This window comes from Ahaetulla prasina, chromosome 6 (assembly GCF_028640845.1).
Source record: "Ahaetulla prasina isolate Xishuangbanna chromosome 6, ASM2864084v1, whole genome shotgun sequence".
Lineage (NCBI taxonomy): Eukaryota > Metazoa > Chordata > Lepidosauria > Squamata > Colubridae > Ahaetulla > Ahaetulla prasina.
In genome coordinates, this window is record NC_080544.1 from 43,038,045 (window position 1) to 43,060,409 (window position 22,365).

The 22,365-nt window shown below is 34.5% G+C and overlaps 1 protein-coding gene across 2 annotated transcripts in view; it reads left to right on the top strand.

The window, feature by feature from the left end:
* C6H10orf90 (chromosome 6 C10orf90 homolog) overlaps window positions 1-22,365 on the top strand; it is a 301,626-nt gene that overhangs the window by 191,168 nt on the left and 88,093 nt on the right. For both annotated transcript variants that reach the window (XM_058189026.1, XM_058189027.1), the window contains exon 3: window positions 19,467-19,561. In XM_058189026.1, coding sequence (XP_058045009.1) covers window positions 19,467-19,561 — 95 coding nt within the window. The remainder of the gene's footprint in view (window positions 1-19,466; window positions 19,562-22,365) is intronic.

Here is a 22,365-nt window from a genome sequence, read left to right on the forward strand (position 1 = left end):
ATGTATTCATGTTTGTATCTTTAAATATTTGAGCGGGAAATCAGCACGTTGCTGATTGGACGAAGCCTCCAGCAGAACTGTATAAAAGGAGAGGTTTTTCCCCCAGCCTGTTGCTGGGTTCACCCTATATTAAAGAGCTGTTGTCACTACCCTGGTCTCCAGCCTCGTTACTTCCCGAACTTAACAGTAATTGTACTTCGAAGTGAGATATTTTAAAAAACGAATTGTATTGGCGGGGACTATGTTTAGCTACCCTAGTTATCCTATTGAGTAGTATTAATAACTTAGTTTTGTTTAAGCAAAGTGATATAGCCCTTATCTGTAATTTAGAATAATTAGATCCAGTATTTATCAGTCCATTCAGATATTCCAAAGACTTTTGGTTGCAAAGATGAGAGCATCTCTGTGTCTAAATGACTCTGTATTCACACTTATTAAGGAGGCCTAGTTATGGTCTGGCTATTTGGATATCAGGAAAACTCAAGATCTCCTATTTCAATTGTACAGCAGCACTATACTGATTGTTCAAATTAAAGTTTATTTTTAGACTATTGTTCTGTATTAATATCTGTATTCCCCCAACTCCTTGTATGCTCATCAAACGGCATACTGTAGAACATTTGGCTACAGAGTTAGAAACAATGGAAAGGGTTTTCTCAGATTCCATTTTTAGTATCTCTAGGAACGTCAAAGCCAGCATAGCTTCTTCAGGATAGCAAAAAAATAATAATATTACTAGATTATTTTGCCAAATGGGAATCTCAAGATAAAAAAAAATTGGAAAATCTTTGGTGGACATCAAAGTTCGATGCCAGCTATTAGGTGTACAGGACACAAATTTGAGTCAGTCTGCAGGAATTTATATGTCTATCACAAATACTATAACTAGAGTATAGATTATGTTTGGTTCTCTTCCCAATTACTACAGGACATTTTGCAGTACAGAGAAGAAAGCAATTACCTTGTTTGCTTAATTTTTGGCACTGTTATCAGCCATTAGCCCAAGAACTGAGAAATGTTATGTACTTGGGAAAAGATAGAATTAAATATCTATGAAGCCAAATTGTTTGCTAGATATAGTTTTGAATAATTTTGGTATTAAGTCACTAGGCAATTTCATCTAATGTAAATAATATATTGTTATAATCAAGCTGTGTTCAGTTTGAAACCAATATATTAATTCATGTGGATCCTTATAAAGAAAAATATTGCACAATACATGATTCAATCAAGACTGCAGACAAACAAGAAAGGATGTACTGCACAAATTCTGTTTCCAGTGAGCTCAAGAAATACTAATGACTCATTTATAAAGCTTTTTAAAATTAAAAAAAGAAATTGCTTACTATGGGGCAACTTTGTTGTGCAATTCCAAAAGAAGAAAATATATTTACCATCCAAGCTCAGAGAACATCAAGGACTTCATCTGTCAACCCTGAGCTACAGAAAGTGTATTCTCTTCTATGGAACCACATATGGCTATCAAACACTTCAGAAACATACAAATGGAGGAAATTTGCATGTAGGCAGACCTCCATCAAGGAACAACTATTTTTTTCTGTATAAATGCCTATAACAATATGTCATGCTGACCAGTTATTGTGCAGTATCGGATAAGGAGACCTGTTCTGAGAACTGGTCACATGTGGAGAGTAATTATAAACATCTCATTAAAGCAAGATTCAATTGGAGATCCAGACTTTGTATTTCAACCACAGATAGTCCTCAACTTACAACAGTTGATTTAGTGACTGTTCAAAGTAACAACGGCATTGAAAAAGGTGACATGACCGTTTTTCTCACGAATCAAATGGTCATGTGATCAAAATTCAGATGCTTGGAAACTGGTTCATATTTATGATGGTTGCCATGTCCCTCGGTCATGTGATTCCCTTTTGCAACCTTCTGATAAGCAAAGTCAATAGGGAAGCCAGATTTAATTAACAACCATGTTCTCAATTTAACAACTGCAGTGATTCATTTAACAACTGTGGCTAAAAAGGTCATAAAATGTGGCAAAATTCACTTCACAACCATCTCAATAACATAAATTTTGGGCTCAATTGTAGTTGTAAGTCGAGGACTACCTGTACACCTTTGGTAAAACCTTTACAGTCAATGAGCCCTAATGAGCAACAACCATGCTGTTTACATCAGTGCAAATTTTTGTCAATAGTGTCAAAATTTGCTGCCTCTTTGATCTTAAATAATGCCCTGAGTGAAGATATTCTCTGAATAAAAGTGTATGAATGCTATGCCATTTGGTAGCCATCTCTGCATATTAAACCTGCTCATATCAACAAATAAGTTGTTGATGGAACTTCAGCCATAGAAAAATGCTATTATGGCCGAAGTTCAGTCTTCCTATTATGTTTACTTATTGGGGCTTTTGTCAAAGAATATGTTATTCTGGTATGAATTATGCATTCTCAGAACTGATAATAGTTGAACGTGTTAAAGCTTGAAAAATAGCCAGTTTAGTGCTAAGACTTCCCTGTTCTTACTCCAGTAGGGCAGTCACATTATTTGAACTTGCCCTTATGTTAAATTAAAATTCAAGTAATGCCTGAACTTTAGTTTAATCCCTTTAAGATGATATTAATTAGTAGGAATTTAATTTGCAATCTAGTTTGCAATAAATATTGTCACTATAGAACCCAAAGCTTGATGTCCAGTTTTTTTTAAGCAAGTCCATATTTATAAAGATCAATGTTGGAGATTTGTTGTTGTTGTGGCAAAACAATTACAGAACTAAGAATATATTTCACCACAGTTAAAACAGCATGCAATCCAATGGAAAGCAAATAATCTGTTTTAAATTATCCTTTTATTAACTTATATTATCCATTTTATTCAAATCCTTTGTGAGGTTGGAGGATGCTGCCATCTAGAATCCATCAATAATACAATGTACAAAACTAAATATATACTTTATCAAACCTGCACCATGATGTAAAATGCAATGATGGCTAATACTACATGTAGTTATTTAGCAGTAATGAGCCTTTTGAATGTCAAGGCTAAATTCTGAGGCTTATGAAGTAATCAACTATAATACATGTACTTTATTAATAATTGCTATAATTTTTCCATATCCTTCATTTGCTTTAAGCTTTTGTTAAGTATTCATTACAATCATTCATAATGTAATAGAAAGGAATATTTTCTTATCATCCATGGTTCACAGTCATATACCAAAGGCGGAGCATTGCCCCACAACTATTTTTCATTAACAATGATACATACCTCTGACATTTAGTTTGCATTGCAAACCAATCATAATGCAATTTTTATATGTAGCTAAATGTATATCCTAGTGTTTGTTCAGCATAGCATTCTTTTCTTTCCTCTTTGGGGTCCTTGGCGCTCTCTGAGCTTGGTTGTTTTCTTGCAGACATTTCATTACCAGGCTAGGTAACATCATAAGTGCTAGATGCTGTTACCTAGTTTGGTAATGAAACATCTGCAAGAAAACACCCAAGCTCAGAGAGCACTAGTGACCCCACAGTTCACTCCTGAGCCACAAATATTATCTTCTGTTTGTTCTTTCCTCTTTGTCAAATAAGATGATCAGCTCAAGTAATTGCTTCCAGAACTAAGGTACAATCTCTAAAGTAGCCTAACCTGTCTTTTTCAGTTCCATGACAGCTGGAAAATATTCTTAACCTTCAGTGTCAATTTTAAACTTCTATTGACATTCTGTAATTCAGACACTTTAAAGTTCTAATTTTAAACCCTTGATTTATTCTTCCTATTAGGGGCAATAGACAATGTATTGCTCTCTTTATGTCAGTGGTACTACAATTCTTCCCTTTTTTCCTGGGATCAAGAAATATTTGGCAGCTTGCAAGGAAGAAAAACCTACGGTAAATTCTACAACATCAAAGTTAGGTCTTCTCAAAGGAAATATTAATTACAAGTGGTAGATTATTGGACACATTAATGTCTAAATGTGGAACAAATGAGGCAATACAAATACCTGGGCATACAATTTCAGGACATACGCTCACAGATCAGGCTATAAAAAATGGCCAGAAGTCATCATCTATCATTTTAAGCATTTTTTATTGAATGGAAAGCCAAACTATACCCTTGGTCTCTTGGGCTTTTCAGTGAAAAACAATTGTACAGCTTTCATATGGCATGCAGGTCTGTACCTGTAAAGATTTCTATCATTTTGAGAGGATTTTCTGGGAGGGACTTCGTGTTGTGTCCCAAATATTGTTCTATGTACTGAATCTGGTCTGATTTCCATAGAAGCACAGTTTTGGTAAAGTAGAATTGTATACTGATTGCTCTTGTTTGAGCCCTTAACCTTGTTGATAAGCTCTCTGGAAACAAAACTAATGGAACATTGATTCTAATTGTCTTCTGTGGCAACTAAAGATCAAATAAGGTATAAAATTGTGTTTGGGTCACTGATAAATAAAATAATTTTAGCAAAATAGCATAGTTCTATGTGGTGGGAAAGTTATTACACTTTCTGCTCTGGTTTCTACCTTTTCAAAAACTTCCCTCCAATGTACCAATGTGTAGTTTTACTAGCCAGGCTAAATGTTGTATTTTCTGCAATTATGTAAGATAAGATTTGTAAATATCACCCATGCAAAAGGGCTACACTCTTGTCTCTCAAGATCTGTTGAGTCAGTGATGCACATTTTATTAGTTTGTTCCTTCTGTAAAGATTCTCAACATCTAGTAATAACATCTCTTTTAAGTAACTTCCTAGGCAGATCTAATTCATTTTATGTATTTTTTAAAAAAAACGACATTAAATCCAATCATTATTTACAAAGTAGCAAAATTGGTTTCTGGAACTATGTTTACTATGAACCAGATGGTATCACAGATGATGAAGATTGATCCATAAATTTGAGTCAAAACATACTGTATTTTAAATTGCACCATTTTCTTCCATAGCTGCTCTCCAGCATTGAGACCCATTAGTGTTGTTTTTTCTCAACAGGGTATGTCAGCCATTTGTCAACCTCCAGCAACAGCTCAGGGCCCCATAACAAGGGTCATGCACCCACCCCGAATACACTCCAACACATTTTAATAAAATCTCATACTCAGATCTTTCCAAATAAAACTGCTGAGCCACAGCATGCCAAAACACCCCTTTGCAAAATGCCTCTTCCTCATCCATGATTTAATGCTGTAGGAGGGAGCAGACTGACACGTATTACTAAAGCAAAAATGAGAGGGGAGAATAGTATTCCCCTGTTGGAAATTTGCCCAACTAGATTTTTAGTTTAGTTCCAGCTATGCTTTCTGGATAGGAGAGAGGGGATGCCATCATCTGCTGGCATTCAGAAGTGCTACCCTCTAAGTACCAAGATATATTATTTATACATTTGGAGCTGATTGCTGGATTGGTGGTGGACCTTCCCTGAATGATGTACTGGAGGACTTCATCCTGCTTTCACTTGAGCAGAAGGTATTAAAGACCCTCATGACAACCGTGAACCAGTTCCAATTTTTGGAGGGGCCAACTCAATTGAAAAGTGGTGCAGTAGATTTGTTCTCAGTTTGGGAACAGATGGAACATCATCCAAAAGCAGTGGGCATTGAATTTCACCCTTTGTCAGGTCTTGTCAGATCACTCTCTGATTGCTATGGAATTTGGCTGAGGGAAGCTTTCACTGAATCCAACAATCTTATACAATTTTGGAACTGTCTCTCACCATCTGTTTTAGGAAAGGCCGTGGAGAAACTGAATCAGAGAGCTCTAGAGGAAGTAGATTATTTGAACTGTTGGGAATCAGGGTTCAAGCCAGAAAATTGCATTTGTTATGCTTGTTGATGATCTGTGAAGAATGGGGGAGTGCATCCATCCTAGTTCTCCTTGATCTCTTAGTGGCTTTTGATACAATTACATATAATATCCTTCTGGACTGCCTCTGAGGGATTTGAGTGGAGGCCACTGATAGATTTGTTGGACTGGAAGTTAATTTGCATGAGACTAAAACTCTGATATTGGGAATTTATGCCTCAAATAAAGATAAAGTACTGATATATAAAGGACTTACAGAGAGAATAATGGCTTTTTCATATGAACATTGGGATTTAATTGGGGATTGGAATGGCGTGATCTTCTGGAAAAATAGTAAGTTATTTTTAAATATTGAACTTGCTATAATTAATATATGTTATCATTTAAACAGTAACCTTTCCACAATATTTTCTGAGAAAATATTACAATATGAAATGTTTTTTTTTGATTTGATGGACAATTTATGACTTGTTGATATATGGAAACAGAAAAATGGCAATTCAAGAGATTACACATACTTTTCTCAAAGACATATATTCTTTTCAAGAATAAATTTGATTTCAAATAATTTAGCTACTAAGTTTTCTAAAGTAGACTTTATTACCAAAGACTTTTTTGGATCATAATCCTGTGAGTTTTGCTTATAAAAGGAGATCCTATTCTTTTAGATGGAGACTAAATGAAATATTTGCTGTAAAATGAAGCAGTAGTAGATTGTAAAAAGAAATTAAAGAATTTTTTTTAAAAATAATGTAAATAAACGCTTTTATTAGAGGTTATTTCATACAACAGAATAGTGAACTCAAAAAAGAAGAGTCAAGAGAAAACACAAGCTACTCTGGATGAGATAAAGAAAAAAAAAATAAAGAAATTTCCAGAGAAGATAAGTATTTCTCAACAAATTAAGCTTCTACAATGGTAGTTATCTATGTTAAGAGTAAAAGAAATGGAAATAAAAATGTGAAGCAAAGAACTTTTGAGTTTGCAAACAAACAAGGGAAGTGGTTGGCATATAATATTATGCAAAGGAAAATAAAATAAAATGATATTGAAATTACAAGAGACAGGTAGTCTGTTAACAGTGTGGCTTTGCAAAAAGCATTTTATCAGCATTATTGCAACTTATATAAAGAAAGTGACATCTCTCCAGAGAAAATAGATGAATACCTAAAGAAATAAAATTTACCAAGGATTACAGAGAAACAGAAACAGATTATAAATAGACCTATACCAATAAGGGAAGTTATAAAATAATATTAAACCAGGAAAAGTGCCTGGACCAAGTGGATTATCAGGTTTCTATTATAAATGTTATAAGGATGAATTTTTATAACCTTTATAAAACATAATGAACTTTATTTTACAGAGAAGATGCCAGAGAGTTGGAAAAAGACCAATATAACACTAATATTTAAAGAGGGACAAGACTATAGATCAATATCATTATTGAACAAGTTGTTTACAACAATTCTAGAAGTTAGGTAAAATATTTTGTAAGAATTTATTCATAAAGATTTATTTTTTACCTAAAAGGCATGATCATTTCTATCTCTATTATAAGTTCTAGTCAGGCCACCATTAGTAATCCTAGTATTAATACACTTGTTAATCATAGTCCTTCATTATTTGGTTGTTCAAAGTCACAATATGCCATTCGAGTACCAGTCATCCTATTATTTAAACATACTTAGTAATATCATCTTTCATCCTCCAATCTTTCCATCTAACTATTGCTTTATATAAAGGTGTGTATTCTTATTTCTACCTCTATTCTAATCAGGCCATCATTATATTAGAAAAAAGGAAAAAAAGTAATAATAATTCCTTTCTATCCATCATCTATTGCCTGTTTTAATACTTCAATTCTTATTCATTTTTTGGCTTGCCTCCCATACTCCTGTCTTGGATCTTTTTCTCTATCAGCATCTGTGTCTTTATCATTCAGTCTGAATATTTCTCCAATCTCTATTCTCCTAAGCTGCCAGGTCTGGAGACCCTGTCTACCCAAACCCCTACCCTTATCCCACCCAAACCCCTATCTCCCTTTCAAAAGTATCGTCCAGGTTATCTAATTCCATTTTTAAATCTCTTAAAGTCCCTTTTCCCTTGGTTTATTTCATCAATCTTTATTATCTTTATCATCTTCTCCTTCTCATCTTCTTGCTTTGTTTGCTGGTTTGTCTGTTCTATCTTTTCCTCCATTCTTCCTGCTGCCACCTCTCTTTCCTGGGCTCTTCGATCTTCATTCATTATCAGTTGTAGTATATTTTCTATTTTTCCATTTATGTCTTGCATTAGGTTCTTTATCTCTCTGTGATTCTTTGTCATAGTACTCCTAAAGCTTTGAAACATCAACACCATTTCTCTTGAAATCTCACTCATTTCCCCCTGATGGAGTATCTTGTCTTATTTTAATAAGTCCCGCTCTTACTCAGGTCCAAAAACAATATATTCAAGTCCAATGTTGCTTCTCAGAAAGTTTAATAATAATAGTTCTTTACATCTCAGGATTATTAATCAGTTCCATTTTAGTAGTCCAGGCAGCTTCCACAAATCAAAAGTCACTTTACTTTACTTAAGAGTCTTCTTATTCTCACAATAGAGTCTCCAGTAATCATAAAGTAGATATTTATAGAACAGTAATTATCACCATAGTCCTCCACATAAGTGTTGTTTATTTCTCTTATCAAAATTTTCCTAGTCTTGTAGGGGTATGGTATATTTTCCATTCACCAGTAGATGACACCTTCAACTTAGGTTTCAGCATTGTTTCAAGTCTGATAAATTGATTGATCCAAATTTAGTTCAATTTATAGAAGCAGAGATGGCTATTCAAGTAGATTCAAGTAGATAGTTCCAGCATTTTATAATACCTTTACAAAAAAATGCCTACCAAGTTTAAAAATCCAATTTTGTATGTTTTAAAAGGTCTTTAGCTTTTCTCCCCTTAGTTCTTTCTAGGATTTTTCTCTCTATGGTTGTTCACCACTTTAAGAAATAGTTCTAAGAGTCTCTTTTCCTTTTTTTTTTCTTTTAAGGTTAGGGTCTAAATAAAAAATCTTCTCACCCAGCTCCAGTTATTGTTCATCTACTCAGCTCCTTTGTTGCCTCAGCTGTCCCAGCTTTGTGGCAGCTATGATGGCTGCCTCTTCTCCTTGTCATGGATGAAAGGGAAGAAGCCCTGGGTCAAGCAGGAGAGTTGCTGCTCTCTGCGACCTGCAGGATCCCCCGCTTTTCTTCACCACCCCTACACAGTGCTTTAGCTCCTTTTGGAGCCCTCCATGGAGACCTGCTCCTCATGTCCAATGTCACCATAACATCAGCCAGAAGTCCCAATGTGTTTGTTTCAGATAATACATGTTTTGTCAAGTTTACAATTTAAACAATGGCAAAAAAATATTCTAAGCTTGTGTGGTGGGGGGACGGGGCTCCATGTTAAATATAAGGTGTTACAAGAGGAAAGGAAAGATGAGGATTTTGTTACCTGATTTGATCATTTATATGGAATTTAGGTTTTAAAAATTCTTTATTGTTAGCTGCCTAGAACTTCTGGGACTGTGTGGCATAGAACTATATGCCACAATCTTTATTTATGATGCAACTGTGTAAGTCTTTATTTATGATGCAACTGTGTAAGTCTTTATTTATGATGCAATTGTGTAAGGTTGTTCATCAAATAATTCTGGGTAGCAAACAAGTAGAAAAACAGTTAATATCCACATAAAACAATAGAAAAATAATCTAACATGCTGACTAAAAATGTCCTCAATCAACCAAGGCAAAAAACACAAACTAGATTCCATTAACATCCTGACCTTAAGGGATTTGGGGAAAGTCAGGTTTTCACACTTTCAGAAAAACCAGCATGGCCAGATCATCTGAATTTTAAAGGGAAGGTTGTTCCACAGTGCAGGCATTGTGGAAAATAAATAAACCATCTTATACTTGTGCTAAATATTATTCATTAAATTTTGGAGAAATTTGGAATCAAATTTGAAAAGAATTGTCTATATCCTTAATAACCCATGGGGTTTCTAAGATCATCTTCACATGCTCTCTTTAGTTATCAAGTATCAAGATCAGGGATTTTTCAGTGATGGCCCCATAGTTTCTATGGATATTGTGTAATCCAACAACTCCTCTTAGTCACTTTTGTTTTTCAAATGAAACGGAATAATTTTGCTTTTCGCTCTTTGTTCCTTTGCCTTCTTTTATCTAATCCAGTTTTCTAGACTAGTGATTAAGCTACCATTGGGCTTCTGGCAATATAAAATTGAATAAATTAATTATGACTTTACCTTTTCTGGAAAATGTGAAATGATAATATTTTGCCATTTCCATTTCATTAAAAATATAAGTTGTGAGATTTCTTCTAAATGCCAGGGTAGAAGTATATTAAACAATAAGAAATAATGAATATGTAAAAAATATAAATTCATAGCTTTTAAAAAATGTAAAACAAAGGAAAATTTTTAACAATTCTGTTAGTATCATAGTACTTGCTTATTATTTGATACAATGAAAATATTATGAGATACAGACAACTAAAAATAATGATTCCAGGTAATTCTAAGAAACATCTGCGATAAAAATAGTTATATTTTTCAACCTAAATTATGTCATAAAGGAATTCTTCCCAAGATTAGAATTTTGAACTGTTAACAAACATTAATGAGATACTAGTATTTTTATATTTTTAAAATTGCCTTTTAGTAGTAAATTTATGTAAAGTTGGATTCCATTTACATTTTTTAAAATTTGAATTTATATCCCGCCCTTCTCCGAAGACTTAGGGCGGCTTACAATGTGTTAAGCAATAGTCTTCATCCATTTGTATATTATATACAAAGTCAACTTTTTATTGCCCCCCAACAATCTGGGTCCTCATTTTACCTACCTTATAAAGGATGGAAGGCTGAGTCACCTTGGGCCTGGTGGGACTTGAACTTGCAGTAATTGCAAGCAGCTGTGTTAATAACAGACAGACTTAGTCTGCTGAGCCACCAGAGCAAAAAATAAATAAAAAACAACTAAAGGCTCAAATGACATCATCGAAATATTCATAGTTGGATACTGGCAATCTTTAGCAAATCATTTTGAAAAATGCTAGCTGTATAAGAAGCTTGTAAAAATTTATAATTCATGACAAATCATTCATTCTACCATATTCATCAGTGCTCAAAGACTATACAATAAGGACACTCTTCATCTTCAATTCTGTTTTATGTGTATATCTTTGAATCATTCCTTTTTCCTGAACTAATCCATGCATTTATTTTTCTTGGCAATGTATTCAGAAGTGGTTTGACCTTGTCTTCCTAGCTAAGAAAAAACGATTGGTTAGAATCATCCAGTGGTTTTCATATTTAAGGCAGTTGTAGAGCTTTGGAATATCTTGGTTTCAAGCCTGGAATTTTTAGCTATTACACCAGACCACTTGTCTTTACTTGCAATTATCAAATGCATTATCGTAAAATCATTGCAGGGAGACATTAACTCATTAATGGTCACCATTGGTCATTTTGAAAATGGTTACGAACTGGTTCATCCCCGTTTTAAGCCAGTGATTCTTAGACTTTCAATTGTGGAGTACTGAATAAATATTTGGAAAAAGTAACCACTAAAACATCTGAACTTTAAGAACCTGGAAGTTCACTTTTGGGTGTTTGTATGTGTGCATGCATGCTTGCGCCTTCAAATCAAACTTGATTCCTGGTGATTGTCTGGATTAGTCTGTAGATTTTTTTAGCAACATTTTGAGAAGTGGATCAGCATTACCTTCTTCCTGAGGGTAAGAGAAAGTGACTGGCCAAAGTCATCCAACTGATCTAGTGAACTTCTGGGTAGTGACATAGCAGCGTGGCAGCACTGAAGTAACCACAAATTTGCCAATTTTTAATTCAATGGTAGTCATGGACCTCAGATTTTGGATGCATTCTCTAAGTTCCTCCATTCTGCCCTTCAGTGGCATCTTTGTATGTAAAAGATGCAAAAATGTACTTCATAAAACAATTAAAAGAATACAAATAAATTTATATGGGATAAAGATCTTCTGAGACGGATGGGCCAAGATATGAAAACGGGTAGCATCAAAACCTTTTAAAAAAGGCAGAGGAGAGAATGCCTATAAAATGAAGAATAACAAAGAAGGACACCAGAAAAATCTTAAATTTTTTTTCTTCTGTTGTACTTCCCCCATTTCCTTCCCCTTAGGCTAGGATACTGAACTTCATAGTTTATCAATTTATCAGTTCTGTAACATTTTTTTCTCCCAATTTTTATTTCTTCTTTCTCTGTCTTTTCTCTCTGAGTTTAGTTTGTATTTGCTTTTACTATTGTAGTCAAATTTTCAATAAAAATACTTAAAAAGAATGAATAAAGTCAAAACCCTACAAATATGAGTCAAAACTGATATTCATCCATCTATACATTTGCTGTATTATGAATTTTAATCTCCTGATCTATAGCCCCACATCTTTGCATAAAGCTTTTAATTGTAAACATTGAAATTCAGTTGATATTTCATTGAAAGGGTAGGTAGTTGATATAATTAGTCCTACTCCATGATAGAATGCCTGTCATTTTAATTAAAATATAGAAGTTAGTAACAAATCCATAAATCTGTGGACACTTCACTAAAAATTAGAAGCCAAATGGTACTTTTATTGTTCAGTTATCTGCATTCTGTATCTTGAAGGTGAATTTGAGGGCAAAGTTAAAAGCTTGTAAACCAAATACATCTTACTAGGCAAAATAAAGCACTGGTTGTAGGGTGTCCTATCAGGCAACAACAGTGTCATTACAAAAACATTTTTCCAGAGAAACTAAAACTGTCAGCTCAGCCATAAGGACATTTAGAAGGTTAAGGAATGCTGATAAACTGGGAATATATATTGGGAACAGAAAGAAAGGAATTCCCTAGAAATAAACAACATTCTTTATCTCATAGTTACATCTAATGGCCTGGGTAGTTAACAAGAAGAAAAACAGTAATATCCATATAAAAATAATAGAAAAAATATGCCAAATACAAAATCTCAATCTAGGTTCATAAAGTACTATAGAGCTGTCATGGTTTAGTGGCTTAATGAAGCTGGAGATAGTCGTGCTCCAATGATTCGAGTTCTAGCACTGCATGTTGGGGTTACCTCTATTTCTGTCCACCTAACGGTTCGAAAGCATATTCTATGCAAATAGATGAATAGTTAGCACTTCGGTGGGGAGATGATTTGGTGCTCTGTGCAGTCAGTCAGATTTCTGCCAGCTCTGAACCTTCCTGATTGCAGCGCCCATTTATGAGATGGCTCTGGGGAAGGGAAGAAGGCTAGGATCAGAGGTGGATTTCAACAGGTTCTGACCAGTTCTGGAGAACCGTTAACGGAAATTTTGAGCAGTTCAGAGAATCGGTAGTAAAAATTCTGACTGGCCCTGCCCCCATCTATTCTCTGCCTTCCAAATCCCAGCTAATCGGGAGGAATGGGGATTTTGCAGTATCCTTCCCCTGCCATGCCCAACCCACGCCCACTAAGCCATGTTTCGCCCACCAAGCCACACCCACAGAACTGGTAGTAAAAAATTTTGAAACCCATCACTGCCTAGGATTATGTTTCAGGAAAAGCCACTCATCTTTCTTTTTGGTGCAAAGCCAGCTCGCCCTTCTGACGTGCACCTTGAGAAGTGCCCAAGCGTGTCCTACAACAGAACTGATGAAGTGGCAGCCAAACTACTACTCTGCAATAAGCATTGTGGTCTCCTGTCTAATATAACAATGACATGCGCTAATAACAATAGTAATGTATTATATCCCATGAAATGCCTGGCTGCTCTATTCAATCACATGAATGTTCTAATTTGCATAAATCTATAAAAAGGGACAGTAATCCTTCCCCTTCTTACACCAATGTGTCTTGGCTTCCATTTCAAACAAATTTCTTTGATACAAATATTTCCTATTTCATCTCAGTACAAATGAGTTAATGTGTGTTTGCAGTAAAGAGTGATCTAATGACAAAGAATTAGGTTATAGCCAATTTTTAAAGTTTAATTTAATAAATCTGATAAGAGATTTAGGCTTTTAACTTGTATTTCTATGAAATATTTCACAAGGAATGTCACACAAAGTGTGACATTGCTATATTTAGGGTATAGAAATATAGTCCTGAACATTCATAAATACCTTTTATTTTGCATCTGTTTATTGCTCTTGCATCTGATCAGAAAACAGCTGGTCCCCTAATCCATGTTTTGAGTGTTATTTGTTCTTATCTTTCCTTTCCTTTCCTTTCCTTTCCTTTCCTTTCCTTTCCTTTCCTTTCCTTTCCTTTCCTTTCCTTTCCTTTCCTTCCAACTCCAACAAATCTTTTTATTCAGATTATAAATAGAATAAATTTTCAAAAATATGCTTAACAAAGATCTGCAATAATTTAGAGATGATTGAAGAGTTGGTCTGCATTCAGCAGTGAATTAACTGGGTTCACACATGAAAGTGTATTTATATAAGGTCACCCAGCTTCAAATTATGTGATAATCATTGTCGGTACAAGTGTATTATGGTGGACATTATGAAAAAATATTTTAAAAATACAACTTGACATTCTTAAAAAATAGATTGGTATGAAACTCAATGAAAAGGATTTATGAATTAATTTCTGTGAAATTGAAAATAAATTGCCCTATACAATCTAATTTAGTCTCAGTTGTGTTCTATATGTTAATAGGGTTATGGCTTGGATTGGTCCCTTCTGGATTACTAGCTCCCCAAAATTTACACCTCCCTCCTTGGATTCTGTGTAAAGAGAAGCTAATTACATTACAAACAGTCAGTGTCTTTACATAATGGTAGCTTCTGACTTCATCATCCATCTCTTTCTCTCCTTCTCTCTCCCTCCCTCCCTCCCTCTCCCCTCTTGCATATGAGACAGAATACACAATTGTGAGGGTTTTTTGTTGCTAAGCAACAGGTTTCTGGCTTCTTGAATAAACTAGAGTGGCTGCCTAGCTTACTCTGTCCACAGACAGAATACATAAACATTTTTACTACTTTTATTTATTTTGATTATATTTGCAGATAATGAAGCAGGTATGATTTTAGTATTTGCTGCTTCCATTATTACTTTATGAATCTTGTCTCTATATTGTGCTATGTGTGTGCATATAAATACATATACAAAAGTGATTACTTTTTTCAAGGAAATAAAAATACAATTTAGTATTTAAGCTTTAAGGCTAAGTTTTTCTGCCCTCTTTAAATCTAAATGTAAAATTCAATTTGTAAAAAGAGTTGCAAGTCATCTTCTGCTGAAATTAATGATAGGCACAACCTCTTACTATTAGGCTTACTATTTATTTTCCTGCCACACAACTATGGTTTGTTTATACTTATAAAATCAATCCACAATTTTGTATGGCATGTTGAACTCTTGTAAAAACTAGTAAAAATTGCATAAATAGATACAAATAAGTATCTTACAAAGAAAAATAATGGTCGGTTCTGTCATGTGAATATATTCAATAATTCACTCCATCATTCATTCCTTTACCTGGATTTGAGACCTAAGCACTGTGCAACGGGATGAGCTCCCATTCTTGCCCCAGCTTCTGCCTACTAGTTCGAAAGCATGCAAATGCAAGTAGACTAATACAGGGGTCTCCAACCTTGGTCCCTTTAAGACTTGTGGACTTCAACTCCCAGAGTTCCTCAGCCAGCTTTGCTGGCTGAGGGACTCTGGGAGTTGAAGTCCACAAGTCTTAAAGGGACCAAGGTTGGAGACCCCTGGACTAATAGGTACTTCGGTATGCCTTTGAAATATAGTGATGCTGGCCACATGACCATGGAAAATGTCTTCAGACAACACTGGCTCTCTCAGCCAAGAAACTGAGATGAGCACTGCCCCCTAGAATCAGAAACGATTGGACAGGGGAAACCTTTACCTTTATATGGCAGCACTTAGTACTGTCTTAATATTTGCAATAGGGGTGAATATCTGCAGCTCGAGTGTAGGATGAGGGTGAAGGTTCATTCTCCAAGCTTCTGGGTTGGTTTCTGAACGTTTCGTTACCAGCCTGGTAACGAAACGTTCAGAAACTAGCCCACAAGCTCGGAGAACAAACCTTCACCCTCACTGTCTGAATACGTTTGTGTGGGATAGCACTCTGTAATAGATCATCATAATGTATCCTATTCTACATGTCTTTGGGTCCAAGCTATTTGTTATACTCTTCTTTGCAGCTGTATTCATTTTTACTTAAAAAAATATTTTTGGAATATAAAATGGATATAAATCAGTGCAGAAGGCAATCTTCGTTTGCATTGCCCTTTATTACAAAGTAACCTAAGGCATACTTTCCTAGTAGCTAAATCAGAACATAATTACTTGTTATTATTTAACATATCTCTGAATTTGGCAACGCAGAACTCTATACAAGAAGCAGGGTAGCAAAAGTATACGTTAGGAAAACGTCTGTGCACACAAAACCATATCTCATGGAAACATTTTTTCCCCCAAAACAGTACAGAATATGGATGGGAAGCTGCATACTTGAACAAATATTAATTTTATTTCGGCTTTTTAAAAAGACATTTATAAACTCATGTGCAAAGGGGAAGAATAAACCTTTGTCGGAATAGAATGTATTTTATAGTAAACTAAACAGACTTATCCAACCTTAAAATCTTTTTTCTCATGTACATTTTCTTCTTTAAAAAGGCGCTTGCAGAATGACAGAAATAGGAGAAACAACTGATGACAAAAGGAATAAGCATGACTCCTTGTTTTCCTTGTTCATTGTATTCTTTTAGTTATCTTTTCTTGAAATGAACAAAAGGCAACAAAGCTTCTTTTTTTGTATAATTTTTAATTTGTCTTCTGGTTCATCCCTATTTCCTATGAGCTAGAGAATTAGTTTACTTGCTTACAGTAGATTACTTGCTACTGAACAAGTAATCCATTTCTTCCTTGAAATCCAACATGCTCCATGTTATATTTAATTTTAGATTAATCAAGATTACACTATTTTCTGAATAATTTAAGGACTGAGTAAAAACAGTAGTACCCATATTAAGAATTAGTAGTACCCATATTAAGAATTACAAATCCAACCATGAAAAATAAATGTTTATTTATTTTGACTAGGTATTGTAGAATTTGTAATAAATTGCTCATTATTAAAATATATATTATAGTATTTGTACTAGCATTCATCTTAAAGAGAACTGCTTTATGTGCAAAACTCTGCTAAAGGTTGTGTCATATTCTAGTGAGTTCCAGAATGAAACAAAATTTGAGCCAGACATTTCCTTATTTAAAGCTCCTATTTCATTGCTTCTTTCTTACTACAAAAATAGTAAGAGAGAAAAAAATGCATTGAACGGGAATACCCCAACTTTGAGAAAGAGTTGCACTCCTAATTCTAGATGGCAAAACCTTGGCAAGAAATCCCCTTTTCAGGTTTTTGTTAACCACTGCCTAGTTTAGTGGCTTCACAGTCAAGCTGGTGATGAAGAAGTAACTGGGCAACCAGTCCTCAAATTTATGACCTTTGCAGATCTGTTAAACAAAGTATAGCTGAAATAGGCTCCATTTTCTTAGCTAACTAGCAAATGATCTTCATTAAAGCATACTGAAACCTGTTCATGGGGTTATTTACATAATCAATGTGGTACTTTGTGCTATCTAGAACTTTACAAGTCTCTAGTATTATTCACTATTTGAAGCTTTAGAATACTTTTCAAAGGCAAGTCTATGTGGAAACACCTTAAGGGAGCTTAAATCAAAAGTAAAGCACTGATCACTATCATTAGACTTACCTTGCCATGCAATTCTTTATATAATTATTTGGAAATAATATTATAGGGTATTACATTAATTTATGGGATAACCTTAATCTACTAATTAATTCAATTAATATGTTAATCTACTAAATATTTTGGTCCTGAAGGAAAAGTTAAGTAAGATATTGGGTCTGTTTTAGTTTTATTTCCATACTTGGAGGATTTATTTTATTTATTTATTTATTTTGTCACAACAGTATATGTAAGTATCATACAAAAAGATTATATAGTATATAAACATATATATGAGTAAATATTAGGAGGTATAAGCATATATATATATATAGGAAGAAGAAAAGAAAAACAATAGGACAGGAACGGTAGGCACGTTTGTGTGCTTATGCACGCCCCTTATGATCATCTATTATATATATTATATTTATATAATATTATAATATATATTATATTATATATATTATATATATTATGATCTTAGGATCATCTGCTTTAAAAGTTTCCTGACATAAATCAACACAAAATGATTGTTCCTTGTTGTTCAGGATAGAATGGTAACACAAGTGTCATGGTAACATATAAACATTCCATCTTCGGTTAGACTTTGATGACAATTTCTGGCATTATAGTAAAAGAGTAAAAATCAGTTTTGCCTGCTTAGAAAGATTAAGGTTTTTAACAGTGAACCCAGCTTCCTTTGAAAGCACAAATTATTTATCTTGTATGGCATCTAAATCATTAGTAAAATCTGATCCATGACATTTGTTTATGGTAAGACCTTTTGTCTTATTTTGTTTTCTTGTTTATCTTATGTAAAAGACATATAAATTGGTAATGTCCATGGAGGATAGGGTCAAAAAATAGTGGTCAGAGCACACAGTTAGAAACTTACCCACATGTACATGCATACAACCTTGTTGCTGACACAAACTGTTTAAAACTACATTAAAACATGGAAAATAAATGTTATCTCTTGGAGTATTGGCCACTATCCTTAAATTTTTGCAGTTTCAAGACATTAAATAAGTTGGCTTGGGGAGAGGGACAAAAAAAGAGGTAAATTGATAAGGTAAATTATTTAGCTTTTTGTACTTTGCAGAAAATAGTGTATAAAGTGTATAAACAATATGTATAGCATCACTTCCCATAGTAATTTTCTTATACTTTTAATTTATTTTTAAATTTAATCTACATCTCAGATGTTTAAAAGTACTGTATTTATCTAATAAGATAAATAATTTTATTTACACAAACACACAAAAAAAGACTTGCAAATTGGACAATAGCTAATAAGAGTATAGAAGATGCTATTGGGGGCAGCTGAATAAGATAAAGTGCACACAACTGAGGACAACCCACCTCAGCTGAAAAACATGGATCCCTCAGCCTGAAGACTATTCTTCTAAGGATAGCTTGCTTGTGAATTTTGACCCTTAAGCACAGTTTCTCCCTTTCCCTTTATTGTTGACGTGGTGTGATGATTGCCACTTTTGACTTTAATATCTGGGGTGGGTAAGATTTAAAATTTGAAAGCTGCAACTGATCATCCTGACCTTACAAAAGGCTGCAGGAGGCCATTGGTAATGCTATTAGAGACTGGGTGTTGCTGAATTTCTTTCACTTAAGTTTTAACAGGTTTAAAGGATAGGAATGTGAGTTGAAGGTTTCCCAAGGTTAAACTGCTCCCATTTATCTCAGGAAACTCATACAAAATTGCAGATTAATTTGATAGAAAGCACATTTGTTTTCATTTTTAATTATTGTATTAGTAAACAAAGATAATATTTAATGTTTTAGGCCCTGACATCTTTAATAGTGGTTCTTTGATGTATATAAATGAACTTTATTTTACTATATGATCATCTGATTGTAAGTTACCTTTTATTTTTTTACCCTTTTTTCTAGAGATAAGAGAAAATTGCTATGGAGTTAAAAATTGGAGAAAATGCAACGCTATTCAATTTAATAAAGCAACAAATAAAGAATCAACTTTGACACAGGTACAAAATACTGTTTCAGTTCAATCTTGTAATTAGTGAATGGTATACAAGGATTTTGAAAATTGATATATGTCTATATATATGTCTATAGCATGTTGCTCTTTGCTTTGTGTTTATTCAAAATTCACTTAATTAGCAGGAAAATCATATAAATTGATGGCTAAGATATTACTATTGTTTGCAATGTATTTGTTAATTCATATACTTAGAAAAGTCATATGCATCTTTAAAGAAAAATGCCTTCTTGAAAAACATTCTTGGTCCAAGGTTAGATGTCAGGAGACTTGGCAGGTTTTTTTTCAGAATATGGATTACATTTCAGAAAACATAAGTCCATGGGGCTTACCATATTTCATAGAAGTTGCTGTAGTTCACCTGATAAATGCCAAATATTTTATTTGACCTTAGACTGTTACTAACTTCTCAAGACTTTTAGTGAGGTAATTTTAAAGCTGAGTCCCATGGCCAAGAACCTGTATTATGCAGGATAAAACATTATGTCATTATACATTATAGTGGCCTATATGATACTATATAGTATAATAAAACTCCTATAATAGTATAATAAAAAGTGCATAAAAGCCACCTGGTGGAATTTGGCTTCTCCTCTCCCCACAGAGGTTATAGGAGCCAACAGAACCAATGAAACAACAGAGGAGAAACAAACCAGCGCTGCTTCTTCATGTGTAGATGGGTCTTTTCTCCTTTCATGGAGACTATTATAAGGAGTCCCAAAGGTGCTTTTTCAGGAGGCAACTGGACTTCCTTGTTTTTTCTTTTGAAGATGTTTTTGCTTCTCATCCAAGAAACTTCTTCAGCTCTGACAGGATAGTGGAGAATGGAAGGATTTATATTCCTTGCAGACAGCTGGTCATTTGCATCCTTTTAGAGCAAGGGTCTCCAACCTTGGCAACTTTAAGACTGGGAGTTGAAGTCCACAAGTCTTAAAGTTGCCAAGGTTGGAGACTCCTGTTTTAGAGGGTCATTGAAGCACTTGGTGAGGACACCAAGTGCCCTGAGGACACTTTATCTGTCTCCACAGGGTCACCTGAATAGTGCTCCTGATTCCTGTAGTCTGCAATTTTTCCTCTGGAAATCCACTCCTACTCTCACACCATTCAAAGGGTGTTCATCCCAAATTGTATAGCTAAAGATCTGTAGAGAGTTATCCAGGTCATGGTTGTTCGAAAGGTGCTTTTTCAGGAGGCAACTGAACTTCCTTATTTTTTCTTTTGAATATGTTTCACTTCTCATCGAAGAAGCTTCTTCAGCTCTGACAGGATAGCGGGGAGTGCTTCAGTGACCCTCTGAAAGGATGCAAATGACCAGCTGCCTGCAAGGAATAAAAATCCTTCCATTCCCCACTATCCTGTCAGAGCTAAAGAAGTTTCTTGGATGAGAAGCAAAACATCTTCAAAAGAAAAAACAAGAAAGTCCAGTTGCCTCCTGAAAAAGCACCTTTGGGACAACCACAACCTGGATGACTGAGAATCTCTACAGACTATTATAAGGAGAGGAAGAAGGTGCTATTACCATAGTTTACTGGATTTTTTTTCTCCCCCACCATCTTATTTTTATTACTGCTCACATGCAAGCTGCTAGGACAAGTTTATTCCCTAAAAACGGGGAGTAGTGGTTTTAAAACATTACTCCCATGAAATAATTTGTTGTAGGGCAACTACAACACTTTTTTTTAAAGCTACCAAGCAGTGAGGGATTATCCTATCATGATTCTGTTGTTCTCTCTTTTTTGTCTCAAAGCCTTTCAGGATGGGAATCTTTATGGGCCTACTCTTAACCTAATGGCCAAAACAACTATTGTTTATTCTAAAAACCGCTGACAGACAGCAGGCAGTATAAACAGTTGGATAAAATAAAGTAACCAAACATGCAGTGACAAACATGGGTGGATAGGATATCAGCTTTTTATTTTTGTGTTCTTCAAGTAATAATTTCTAAGAATCCTAGCTGAATGGCAAAATTTGTTTTATTTCCTCGTTTTCTTACCTGGTGCTGAGTGTGTGAGTTTTGAAGCAGTGATTTGCTGGCAATCTCAGAGGAGGTATTGATGAGTCAGTAAAGCATCCACACAATTTTCTTGGCAAAAGTACATGATAGGTTGCCACTGCCTCCTTCCAGGAATTGGAGAGAAAATGAGTGAAAAAATATTTTCCAATCTACCCTGTGGTCCTGGAATTCCCATTTATGTATTAAATAGGCCTGATTTGTTTTTGAGCTAGGATGAAATTAGTTCTATGTTGTTACTTGCTGAGGTCATTGCTAATAAGATTAAGTTCTGAGCAAGATAGAGAAGATGATAGTAATGGGCCATTTCTGCATGATGTTGATGCAATAACTGCATAGTACAGAGACTGAAACTATTCTCTTACTTTTACTGCTACCTTATAATTTCTTTCTATAAATCTATTGTCATCCTGCAGCATGGTAGTACTGAGTCTTATTATGGGCCACATAGATGGCACATCAACCCCCCAAAAAGAGCAACCCATGGCAATTCAAAGTTTTGCCACTACCACTCTGGATTATTTTACTGTGTTGGGAATTCTTTACTTCCAACATTAGATCTCAAAATGAATTGTATATCTATGGCTGCATAAAAACATTTTGTGATGTGGGTTAATCACTAAAACTTCTTGTAAGTAATGCATTATTTGTATATGTGCCTTCTGGGCTTATATGTCATTCCAATTATTCCTGCTTCTGGCCATTTATATATTCTATTTGATAACTAAAGTTTAAAAATACCTAAGCACATCACCCTATACCACCACCCCAGTGACAAT